The 13,234-nt window shown below is 43.9% G+C and overlaps 1 protein-coding gene across 5 annotated transcripts in view; it reads right to left on the bottom strand.

Annotated features, from left to right (window-relative positions):
* Positions 1–10,897, bottom strand: part of RAD54B (RAD54 homolog B) — a 108,241-nt gene extending 97,344 nt beyond the window's left edge. The window contains exon 1 of one of the 5 annotated variants that reach the window (XM_061123768.1): positions 10,804–10,897. Coding sequence is in view for 2 of the 5 variants with exons in the window: in XM_061123767.1 (XP_060979750.1) it covers positions 10,118–10,155 (38 nt within the window). In the remaining 3 variants the exon portion in view is untranslated. Of the gene's footprint in view, positions 1–10,117; positions 10,175–10,586; positions 10,692–10,803 lie in introns of those variants that run through there. The other 4 variants (XM_061123769.1, XM_061123770.1, XM_061123767.1 and 1 more) reach the window with 4 other exon arrangements.
* Positions 10,898–13,234: the final 2,337 nt, after the last annotated feature.

The raw sequence follows: 13,234 nt of genomic DNA, 5'->3' as shown, positions 1-13,234 counted from the left end.
GAAGCCAATCTGAAAAGGCTACATACTATATGATTCCAACTATGTGACATCCTAGAAAACTACAGAGGCAAAAGTATGGAGTAAAAAGATCAGTGGTTGCCAAGGGTTAGGAGAGGGGCAGATATGAAAAGGTAGACTACAAAATTTTTTAAGGCAGAGAAAGTATAGTTTATAATGTCCTAATGATGGATACATGTCATTACATATTTGTCTAAATGCAGAAAATGTACAAGGCCAAGAATGAATCCTAATGTAAACTATGGACTCTGGGTGCTTATGTGTGTCAACAGTAACAAATGTACCATTTTGGTGAGGGATGCTGATAACAAGAGAAGGCAGGGGTGCATGGTAAATCTCCACCTAAACCTAATGCTGTAAACCTAAAACACCTCCCTCCACTTTGCTAAACTAAAACTGCTCTAAAAACAGTAAATTTTAATTTCACAAATGGCTACCAAACATGTTCAGCATCATTTCAATGTTATAAAAGAAAAAGACAAAAAAAATAATATGTGAGTTTGTGCTAAAGACTAGAATACAAAGGGGCATGGGGAACTTTCAGGTGTGATCAAGGTAAGCTCCATCATACTGCAGTGTGGTTACAAGTTTGTTAAAACTCATCTAAGTGTACATTGAATTATTAACTGAAAATTACACATCTATAGAGAGCTATAAAAGACTAGAAAAAACACATGCCACAACATTAACATTATATCTAGATGTCAGAAGTACCAGTAATTTTTTTCTTCTGGATTCTTTACTGTGTATTTCCAGTTTTCTACAAAGAAAAAAAGAACTACAGCCAATTAAGCTGGGACATGCCATCACTGCTGGTTAGACCTTTCCCAATTTCAGCAATGTAAAAATGAGGAAATACATGAGTATCTGATAAATAACCAGTCTGGATATACTTTGAGGGATCAGCAGTGGTATAAAAATTAGAAATCTCAACTAAAATACAGACCAGAGGCCAGAAGGAGCAGCTCTCCCTCTGTATGATGATAGCAACGGCCAACAGTTAGAAGAAGAGCCCTCTTTTTGCCTGGCAAGAACTCAGCCAATAAAACTGTCACAACTCAGCCAACGAAAAGTCACTACTGGGACCTCCCTGGTGACCCAGTGGTTAAGAACCCGCGCTTCCACTGTGGGGGGGCATGGAGGGTCGGCATCAGGGTGGACTCTAGTAAGGGAACTACAACCCCACATGCCGCAGGGCGTGGGCCTCCCCCCCACAAAAAAAAATGAAGGAAAAGTCACTAGACTTCAAACTCTCAATTTCTCCAATGGACTCTTTGTTTACCGTAGCCCTTTTTTTATTTATTTTTGGTTTGGCTGTGTCTCCTTGCTGCCACAGGCTTTCTCTAGTTGCGGCGAGCGGGGGCTACTCTTTGTTGTGGTTCCTGGACTTCTCACTGGCGCGGCTTCTACTGACCGGGAGCACAGGCTCCAGAGGGTGTGGGATCCAGCCGTCCTGCTGCAGGGGCTTAGCTGCCTCACAGCAGGTGGGATCTTCCTGGACCAGGGATCAAACCCATGTTTCCCACACTGGCAAGTGAATTCCTACAATAGCCTTCTTAACCCCTCCCCCCACCCATAAAAGTGTTCTCCTCTCCTGGGTGTGCAGGTTTTGCACATGGCTCACCATGACTGCAAACTGCAAACTGCAATTGTTTGCTGATCCCGAGTAAACCCATTTTACCCGGAGAAATAACTGGCAGTCTATTTGTTTAAAGTCAACATTTTGGTGGCCCAGACTGGGATCCAGAGAAGACCTGTGATGACTCCAAGGCTGGTGAGCAATCAGGTGCAGGACCCACGCCAAGTCCATTGGTGCCCACTGCTTTTCTTCGTAAACCCTGGGGCTCAAGAGTAAGTCTTTCTCCTGGATCTGAGCTTACATCTTCTTTGGGTTTTTGAGGCTCTCCAGGTTTTATTCAGGATCTGTTTCAGGGACTCATTCTTTCTGTTTAAGGCCTTGTTCTGTCTGTGAGTATTCATTTGGCACTTTGGCCTGACACTTATAAAGTCAGGCTGTTTCAACTATAACTGCACTAGCCTCCAGCCTGATTCCATTTAGAACAGGAGCTGTTTAACCGGAAATGTGCCAGTTCAGCCTTTGGCCAGATTCCCTTTGAAATGGGCTGTTCCAGTGGAACTGCACTGTTAAACCTTTGGGCTCACTCCCACAGATTTAGGCTGTTTCACTAGGCTTTTGCTGAGCAGCTTTTAGCTTGGCTCTTGCATGACTGGGCTGTTCCCTTAGAACTGGCTAGTATTAGACCTACAAAGTATTTGAGCTGTTTAGGCTTTTGAAACTTATTCTTTCACGCTAGAAAAAAACTCTGAGAAATGGGATCCCAGTTACCTAAATTATTTTTGAGGGTGCACTCCACCACTACAGGGACTCCGGCCGATTTTATGTTTAAAAACTACAGTCCTTCTGCATACACAGTTCCAGCTAAATGGACCAACCTACCCAAAAGCAATTTAGAACGTCAATGGCCATTAGGAGGAACTTGTGAAGTTCCCAAACTTACTTTTCTTAAAACAAAACTGGACAATCATAGTTCCAAAATTCCCCAAACTGAAGAAAATGAGTATTTTGATTGCTACTCAGGTTTCCAAATGTTATCAGGAGCCGAAAATTGTCTCTTTGCAAAATAACATCTTAGTTAATGCAAAGAAAGAAAGATAAAAAAGCTTCGAAATCCTCATCCCCCTCTTCCTCGGCCCTCAAGGGGAGGCCCACCCTCTGGCACCATCTCTCTTCCCTTCTACACCACCTGCACCTCCTCTACACCCTCAGTTCCCCCAAGAAACTCTCCAGCCGAATTTCCCTTTTTCACTAAAACTATCCCATCCCCTTTTCCTCTGAATATATCAGAACCTGCCTTTTAAAATTGAGCCTTCTGAGGACCCAGATGATAAACTCTTGCTTTCTAATAAACCCTAAACTAAAAAACTACTGCACAATTGCACTCATCTCACACGCTGGTAAAGTAATGCTCAAAATTCTCCAAGCCAGGCTTCAACAATACATGGACTATGAACTTTCAGATGTTCAAGCTGGTTTTAGAAAAGGCAGAGGAACCAGAGATCAAATTGCCAACATCTGCTGGATCATCAAAAAAGTTCTATTTCTGCTTTACTGACTATGCCAAAGCCTTTGACTGTGTGGATCACAATAAACTGTGGAAAATTCTGAAAGAGATGGGAATACCAGACCACCTGACCTGCCTCTTGAGAAACCTGTATGCAGGTCAGGAAGCAACAGTTAGAACTGGACATGGAACAACAGACTGGTTCCAAATAGGAAAAGGAGTACATCAAGGCTGTATATTGTCACCCAGCTTATTTAATTTATATGTAGAGTATATCATGAGAAATGCTGGGCTGGATGAAGCATAAGCCAGAATCAAGATTGCCAGGAGAAATATCAATAACCTCAGATATGCAGATGACACCACCCGTATGGCAGAAAGTGAAGAAGACTTGAAGAGCCTCTTGATGAAAGCGAAAGAGGAGAGTGAAAAAGTTGGCTTAAAGCTCAACATTCAGAAAACTAAGATCATGGCATCCAGTCCCATCACTTCATGGCAAACAGATGGGGAAACAGTGGCTGACTTTATTTTGGGGGGCTCCAAAATCATTGCAGATGGTGACTGCAGCCATGAAATAAAAGACACTTACTCCTTGGAAGAAAAGTTATGACCAACCTAGAGAGCATATTAAAAAGCAGAGATATTACTTTGCCAACAAAGATCCGTGCAGTCGAGGCTATGGCTTTTCCAGTAGTCATGTATGGATGTGAGAGTTGGAATATAAAGAAAGCTAAGCGCTGAAGAATTAATGCTTTTGAACTGTGCTGTTGGAGAAGACTCTTGAGAGTCCCTTGGACTGCAAGGAGATCCAACCAGTCCATCCTAAAGGAAGTCAGTCCTGAATATTCATTGAAAGGACTGATGCTGAAGCCGAAACTCCAATACTTTGGCCACCTGATGCAAAGAGCTGACTCATTTGAAAAGACCCTGATGCTGGGAAAGATTGAAGGTAGGAGGGGAAGGGGACAACAGAGGATGAGATGGCTGGATGGCATCACTGACTCAATGGACATGAGTTTCAGTAAACTCGGGGAGTTGGTGATGGACAGGGAGGCCCAGCGTGCTGCAGTCCATGGGGTCGCAAAGAGTTGGACACAACTGAGCAACGGAACTGAACTCAACTGAAAGCTAAACTGTAAGCAATAGTCAAAGATTTTCCAAAAGCAAACAAAGATCCTCACAGGTTTGTATCAGAATTTAGTATAGTCATTCAAATTTATCAACCTGGTTTCTCCAACTTATATCAGCTAGTTCATATGAGTGTCAGCAAAGGTCAGGCCCACCTTGTATGAAAACTGCTGACTTGGAGGAATTCCCTGGCAGTGCACTGGTTAGGAATGGGTGCTCTCACTGCCAGGGCCGGGGTTCAATCCCTGGTCAGGAAACTAAAACTCCACAAGCCATGTAGCATGGCAGGAAAAAAAAAAAAAAAAAAAACATGCTAACTGGAAAAATACTGAAAGGTCTCTAGAATTACAACCCAGAGACCAGTCCGCCAACTTATTATATGGTTAGGCTCAAGCAATCTCCAGATGACTTCATCAGGCATTTCCACAGACTTTTGCAAAGTCTGTTAATCTGAACAAAATTCAGGCTTGCACACAAAAATCTGATGAATCTGTTCATAACTATTACAACAATTTTAACCTGTTTTTTTAAAAAAACTCTGCTTTTTTTTCTTCAGATGTTGATTCCACCTATGTAGCTTTTAACTGTATGTTCATTAATGGGCTGAACCAGGACCTTTCTCTTCCAATAAAATGGACCAGGATAGGATGGAAAACTATGCCTATTTCAGATTTAGCTAATCTAGCAAGCCAGCTCTTTCACACTCTAGATGAGTCACCTCAAAGAAAGCCTGCCATAATTCTTAATATTCAAGTCCAGCAAATAAATTCAAGTCCAGCCCCTAAAAGAAACCAAAGCCCTCCTAGTTTTGCTAGGACTTCAAACAGTCAGAACACTGGAAAGAGACTGTTATAAATTTAAGCACTTTCAGGTGCCATTAGCCCTCTAACCAGCCTTTCCAACATTCTCCCAATTGTTAATGAAGGGATTCTGAGAAAATACAGGGGTTCTTCCCAATTCTTCCTCTTAAACGTCTGGAGAAACATTTGCCAGATTGAGGATGAGTCTCTTCCAGTCCTAAAGGACATGAGAGACTTACTCTCAGTGTTCAACACCACTAAAAAAGGAGCCTCTGACTCAGAGTACTACAACAGTTCAAGTAGTGGGGATCTCTAATGAACTTCAATAGATTCCTGTCTCTGAACCTATACCCTTTTGTTTAGGCCACTTGAGAGATACACACCCTTTTCCCCTTAGTTTCTCTGCCCAAACCCACTTATTAGGTTGATCCTTCCTTAGAAAAGTCTCATGCCAGAACTTCTTTCTCCCAAAGGGTAAATAATTCTAGAGTTTTTATAGTAGTAAAGCAACCAACCAGGTGAATGGAATTATCTTTGACAACCTGTATTTGCTTCATCTTTCATGTTACTAGAGCTGATTCAGAAAACACAGATCATCTCTCCCTATTGAATCAGCTATCACCCTCCTTATGGAGGTGCCATATATACCTGAAGTTGGCAAAATTCACAGTGCATCTCCCATCAAGGGAGATATTTACAAATGGCACTAGTGGTAAAGAACCTGCCTGCCAATTCGATCCCTGGTCGGGAAGATACTCAGGAGGAGGGCATGGCAACCCCTGGAATCCCCAGGACAGAGGAGCCTGGTAGGCTTAAGTCCAAAGAGTTGCAAAGAGTCAGACACAACTGAAGCGACTTAGCAAGCTTGCAGGCACCCACGCACTCCCATCGAGATTCTAATAGATCCTTCAAATCCCCTCCCCCAAATTAATTAATACCCTACAAGTAAAGAAGCCCTTCAAGACAGAAAACCCATAACAGAAGATTACAAGGCTCAAGACTTTACAATCCCTACTACTAGTTATACTAATATAACATTCCCATTTTACTGGTGAGAAAATCAAAGGGCCAAAGGTGGAGTTGCCCAAGGACCTCCAAGCAATAAACAACACTGCTATCTCTTGACACCTTGGCTGTTGTTCCTAACCCTCTACTAAAATCCATTCTCACTGGAAGTAAATTATTTACTGTAACTGATTTATCAGTGTATTCTTTAGTATTCCAGTTGATCAAAGCTACACAACGCCTTTTTGCCCTCACTTGAGAAGAAAAAACTCACCTGGACAGTAAAAACTCAAGGTTTTACTGAGAGCCCTCATTATTTCTCATAAATCCTAGAGGCTGATCTGTATGATAAAAAGTTCCCCACAGGTTCTACTTTGTTGTAATATGTGAATGATTTGCATCTTTGCTCTCCCTCTCAAGCTGCCTCCTTGGAAGACAGTATCCACTTGCTATAAGGTTTTAGCCTTATAAGACATAAAATCACCAAGGAAAAATTGCATCAGTTTGCCCAAACCCAGGTTCAATACTTAGGGCATCTGATATCAGAACAAGGGCTGTGTATAGATCCAAACAGGCTTCATAGTGTACTAAGTTTCCCCAAACCCAAAGTGAAAGTGAAAGTCGCTGAGTCGTGTCCAACTCTTTGCAATGCCATGGATTTCTCCAGGCCAGAATACTGGAGTGGGTAGCTATTCCCTTCTCCAGGGGATCTTCCCAACCCAGGGATCCAACCCAGGTCTCCCGCATTGCAGGTGGATTCTTTACCAGCTGAGCCACCAGGGAAGCCCAAACCCAAAACTAACTGTCAACTACGAGGCTTTCTTAGGCTAGTTGGTTATCACTTTGATAACATTCTAAATTTCTCTTATGGCCAATCCGCCATATGTTTTACTAAAGAACAACAGGAACCATTTCTATAGGAATAACCAGAAAACATAGTCTTTAAGGCCTTAAACAAGTTTCATGAACCCACCTGCCCTTGGGCATTCCAATTATCAGATTTTCTTTTTCCTTTTTGTGTATGAAAAGGAAGGAAATGCCCTTGCATACTCACCCAAAAACATGGGGACCACCAACAACCCATAGGGTATTACAACCATTACTGCCACCACCATTTTGGTTAAGACCATCAAGAAAATAGTTGTGGGATCCTCATTAACACCTGTGATGCAGAAATCCTCCTAAATTCAACATTTCCAAGTCAGCTGCCTCACCTATGAAGTCCTTTTGTTAACCCCTCCTTACGTAACATTTCTACAGTGTGATAACCTGACCCTCCCGCTACTCTTCTCCCCTCTGTCAACAAAGTCCCTCATGAGTGCTTAACACTGAGGGATCATCTGATTCCTTGTGACTGATCTGCAGGAAATTCCTTTGGGTAACACTGACATCTTATGGTTCACTGATGGCTGGGAGAGTGACAATATTGGAACTATTTTTGATAGTGTTGGGGTAGCACCTTTACTACTTCAACTCAATAAACTGAATTATATACTATTATATGGGCTTGTACTTTAGCCAAGGGCAAAACTGTCAATATTTACACTGATAGTAGATATGCTTTCAGAGCAGCTCAAGATCTTGGAATGTTGTGGAAGCAATGTGGCTTCCTTACTTCAGCAGAAATAAATTTTTAAAAGGTCCCTATGTTCAGGAGTGACTGGATGCATTACTTTTACCTGCAACGTTAGCCAATACTAAGATTCTGCTAAACTTGACTCTCTGAAAGCTAAGGGAAATCACCTTGCTGACATTTCCACAAGAAATACTGCCATGGTCCAAATAGATATTCTCCTAAATGGCAACTTAGAAAACTGGCTAGAGAAGCCTAACAACTGGCTTCAGAAAATGAAAAACAAGATTGGAAATTCAGTACCTGACGGCTTGATATTTTAATATCAAGAAAGCTCTGGTTTGGACCAAATAACTACCCAGTCCACTAAAGATTCTAAAATTCCCTCTCCTAAGCACTGTACATAATACCATTTGGTCTACTGACAAAATTATAGCGTTTATGAAAATGGATGCATGAGACAAGTGCTCGGGCCTGGTGCACTGGGAATACCCAGAGGGATCAGGTAGAGAGGGAGGTGGGAGGGGGGATCGGGATGGGGAATACATGTAAATCCATGGCTGATTCATGTCAATGTATGACAAAACCCACTACAATATTGTAAAGTAATTAGCCTCCAACTAATAAAAATAAATGGAAAAAAAATTTATAGCGTTTATGAATCAACATTTGTGAGGAAATATTAACAAGGCCACAAAAAAAGTGCCTATCTCACTTGTCCCGTTTGTTTAAAATACAACCCAGGGAACCTGAGAGTACTTCTCCCAGATATTTTAAACTGCCTAGTGGACCATTTGAGGTCCGGCAAATGGATTTCACACAACTTCCTTCATCTTATGGATAAAAACATGCTTTTGTCATGGTCTGTACATTTTCACACTGGACTGAAGCCTTCCCCATTACAGACAGCCTACTACCTCTTCTGCAGCTAAAGCCTACTTGGAAAAGATTGTCCCAACCCAGAGAACTCCCCTCAAACTTCAAAATATTTGAGGAACCCATTTTACTCGATAGGCACTTCAACAAGTCAGGCCAGTTCTACACCACTTTCACTGCGCTGCTCACCCTCAATGCCCTGGTTTAGTCGAACACACTAATGGCTTTATCCAAATATCTCGGCCAAAAGCATTGCCACTGGTCCTCCTATATCTCACATTTAAGAATCACCATCTTAAACCCTTCAACTTTTCTACACCTAAATTTTATCATGTCTAATTTTTCAACCCTTCTCTTTATCCTGTAAACTAAAGAAAATATTAATGAATTTGAGCATGCAGGTATGCGAAAAGCAGCAAAGTGGGGATTAAGAAAACACTTGAGCCAGCCTGCCTTGGCTTGATTTCTAGCTCTGCCATTTATATAAGCCCTTAGGCATCCACCAAGCCATCTAACTTGCTGATGATGCATTTCAGAGTAAAGTGCAGATTATCATTATGTGTGTGTGCTCAGTCGTGTCCTACTCCTTGCCACCCCATCGACGGTAGCCACCCGGGCTCCTCCGGCCGTCCATGGAATTTTCCAGGCACAAATATGGAGGGGGTTACCATTTCGTACCACACAGGAGCTTCCTAATCCATGGACTGAACCCACAGCTCTCACGTCTCCTGCTTGGCAGGCAGATTCTTTCCCACTGTGCCACTGAGGAAGCCCTAGACATCAGTATACCTCCCCCAAAATGTTTCTGAATCCTTATTACTTCTTAAATTAGTGCTATGTGCGCCCTTTCCCAGCCCTAGAAATAACACCCATTTGGCACCCTGCTGTGATGCTCTAACATCTGTTATATTCTAAAACCTACCTACTTCTGCTCTCCCAAGTAAAATGGCAAATCCAGGCTAATGACACATCAGAAGACCTATGTTACTGGGCAACTTAATACACTGTACTGTGCAATAATTAAGAATACAGTTTTTGAGGCAAATGCCTGAATGGACTAACATTTCTATCATGTGATCTTACACGGTTTATATAACTTCTTTGGGCTTCCCTGGTGGCTCAGTGGAAAAGAATCCGCCTTCAATGCAGGAGATGAGAGTTCGATCCCTGGGTCAGGAAAAAGCCCCTGGAGAAGGAACTGGCAACCCACTCCACTATTCTTCCCGGGGGAAATCTCAGGGACAGAGGAGCCTGGCAGGCCTCAGACCATGGGGTCAGACAGGACTTAGCAACAATACAAGGACAACATAATAATAATTATTCATAAGATGGTTGGGGGGTTAAATCAAATACTTAAACTACTTGGAATAAAGCCTGACATAGTAAACACTCAGTGTTATCTGTAACGTTACAATGTATGATAATTACTATTAGACGTCTCGCACATAACGTTCTATGAGACTAGAAAAGAGGAAGGTCCCGAGAGAGTGTCTAGCAAAAGATGAAGATGGACAAAGGAGATTTTGACCAGAATCTAGGGATTCCGTTTGGCTTTGAAGCGGGCGTGGGAGGGGAACCATCAAACCTCTAGGATGCAAGAATTCAAATACAATAGTAAGGAACCAGCAACACACCTCCCCTGCTGTTTCCGCTTTCCGACTTCCAACACCATTAGAAAGAAAGAAAGTGAAGTCGCTCAGTCGTGTCTGACTCTTTGCGACCCCATGGACTGTAGCCCACCAGTCTCCTCTGTCCATTGGATTTTTCAGGCAAGAATACTGGAGTGGGTTGCCATTTCCTTCTCCAGGGGATCTTCCTAATCCAGGGATCGAACCTGGGTCTCCCACATTGCAGGCAGACGCGTTACCGTTATTTCCCTTCGTGGCTCAAGTTGCTCCTTTGATTTTTATGGCCCCTCTAAAGAAAATAATTCTTCCATTACTTAGTTAATTCTAATTAATACCGCACAGGACAGTATAGCTGAATCCTGAGGAAAGCCACCCAAACGCCACAGCAGGTAGGCGGGCGGGAGCGGAGACACCACCGCGCGGAGTCGCCTCTCCTGGCGGCCTCCCCACCACAGACGCGCCCCCACGGCCCTACCTCGGACACCAGCGACCCACGGCAGGCAGCCAAGCGCCCCTCAGTCTCGAGACCCCATCGGCACTCCCAGACCCGCAGGAGGCGGCCGCGGCTACGCCGCCGCCTTCCCGCCCTCCCGCCTCCTTCAAAGCCTCGCTCTGGAGCCTCTCGCGTCTTTGTCCCACACAAGCCTACAGCCTGTCACAGCCTCACACGCCTCCCCCCTCCAGGGACGCACCGGTGAGGATCAGAAAGGACCGACGCCCCGGGGGCCAGGACTACGCGGAGTAGACAGCAACACCCCACAACGCCAGAGCATCTCAAGGCGCCCGCCTCGGCGCAGCCAATCGGGGACGACCCCTGGCGCGTGCGCAGTAGCTTCCTGCCGCAGTTCCGGGTCCGCCTCGTCTCTAAATGGACGACGTGTTCGCATCACTGCGCAAGCGCCTTCGTGTGTCTCCTCGCGCGCTCACTTCCAAGTTGGCTTCGGGATTGTGGTTCATTTCTCAAGTTTGCTGCCAACACTCAGATGCTGAGGCTACAGACCACATCCTAGGACACATAAGGCATATTTCTTAAATCAAGAGAAAGTCTCCATGGACATGTTTGTGCAATTTGATGGTCCTCTGAATAGCAGTATTTGCTGCGAAAAATAGTGTACAAATATAATGGATTTTTTTTTTACTGTACAGCTCTCAAGTTACGCCTTATGTTAGGAATGAGGTACAAAAAAGATCTTCACGACCCAGATAATCACGATGGTGTGATCCCTCAACTGGAGCCAGACATCCTGGAATGTGAAGTCAAGTGGGCCTTAGGAAGCATCACTAGGAACAAAGCTAGTGGAGGTGATGGAATTCCAGTTGAGCTATTTCAAATCCTAAAAGATGATGCTGTGAAAGTGCTGCACTCAATATGACTGCAAATTTGGAAAACTCAGCAGTAGCCACAGGACTGGAAAAGGTCAGTTTTCATTCTAATGCCAAAGAAAGGCAATGCCAAAGAATGCTCAAACAGTGACACGGTTGCACTCATCTCACATGCTAGTAAAGTAATGCTCAAAATTCTCCAAGCCAGGCTTTAGCAACACGTGAACCATGAACTTCCAGATGTTCAAACTGGTTTTAGAAAAGGCAGAGGAACCAGAGATCAAATTGCCAACATCTGCTGGATCATTGAAAAAGCCAGAGAGTTCCAGAAAAACATCTATTTCTGCTTTATTGGCTCTGCCAAAGCCTTTGACTGTGCGGATCACAATAAACTGTGGAAAATTCTGAAAGAGATGGGAATACCAGACCACCTGACCTGCCTCTTGAGAAACCTGTATGCAGGTCAGGAAGCAACAGTTAGAACTGGACATGGAACAACAGACTGTTTCCAAATAAGTAAAGGAGTACATCAAGGCTGTATATTGTCACCCAGCTTATTTAACTTATATGCAGAGTATATCATGAGAAATGCTGGGCTGGATGAAGCACAAGCTGCAATCAAGATTGCTGGGAGAAATATCAATAACCTCAGATATGCAGATTACACCACCCATATGGCAGAAAGAGAAGAACTACAGAGCTTCTTGATGAAAGCAAAAGAGGAGAGTGAAAAAGTTGGCTTAAAGCTCAACATTCAGAAAACTAAGATCATGGCATCCAGTCCCATCACTTCATGGCAAATAGATGGGGAAACAGTGGAAACAGTGGCTGACTTTATTTTGGGGGGCTCCAAAATCATTGCAGTTGGTGATTGCAGCCATGAAATTAAAAGATGCTTACTCCTTGGAAGGAAAGTTATGACCAACCTAGACAGCATATTAAAAAGCAGAGACATTACCTTGCCAACAAAGGTCTGTCTAGTCAAGGCTATGGCTTTTCCACTAGTCATGTATGGATGTCACAGGTGGACTATAAAGAAAGCTGAGCACCGAAGAATTGATGCTTTTGAACTGTGGTGTTAGAGAAGACTCTTGAGAGTCCCTTGGACTGAAAGGAGATCCAACCATTCCATCCTAAAGGAGATCAGTCCTAGGTGTTCATTGAAGGACTGATGTTGAAGCTGAAACTCCAATACTTTGGCCACCTGATGCAAAGAGCTGACTCATTTGAAAAGACCCTGATGCTGGGAAAGATTGAGGGTGGGAGGAGAAGGGGACGACAGAGGATGAGATAGTTGAATGGCATCACCGACTCAATGGACATGAGTTTGGGTAAACTCCGGGAGTTGGTGATGGACAGGGAGGCCGGGTGTGCTGCGGTTCATGGGGTTGCAAAGAGTCGGACACAACTGAAGGACTGAACCGAATTTCAATGACTTTGTTAATAGGTTCCTTTTAGGTGCATGAGTGCTCAGGTACTCAGTCCTTTCTGGCCCCCTGAACTATAGCCTACCAGGCTCCTCTGTCCATGAAATTTTCCAGGCAAGCACACCAGGATGGATTGCCATTTGCTACTCCACGGCATATTCCCTACAGAGGGATCTAACTGGGTCTCCTTCGTCTCCTGCAGGCAGATTCTTTACCACTGCAACACCTGGGAAGCCCTTCTTCGTAGGTACCCAATGGTGGCCCAGGAGGTAAAGAATCTGCCAGCAATGCGGGAGGCCTGGGTTCGATCCCTGTGTTGGGAAGATCCCCTGGAGGAAGAAATGGTAACTCACTGCAGTATCCTTGCCTGGAG

The sequence above is a fragment of the Dama dama genome, chromosome 21, assembly GCF_033118175.1.
Source record: "Dama dama isolate Ldn47 chromosome 21, ASM3311817v1, whole genome shotgun sequence".
Taxonomy (NCBI): domain Eukaryota; kingdom Metazoa; phylum Chordata; class Mammalia; order Artiodactyla; family Cervidae; genus Dama; species Dama dama.
The sequence above is the reverse complement of the archived record's forward strand: the minus strand, read 5'-3'. Positions and strand labels throughout refer to the sequence as shown.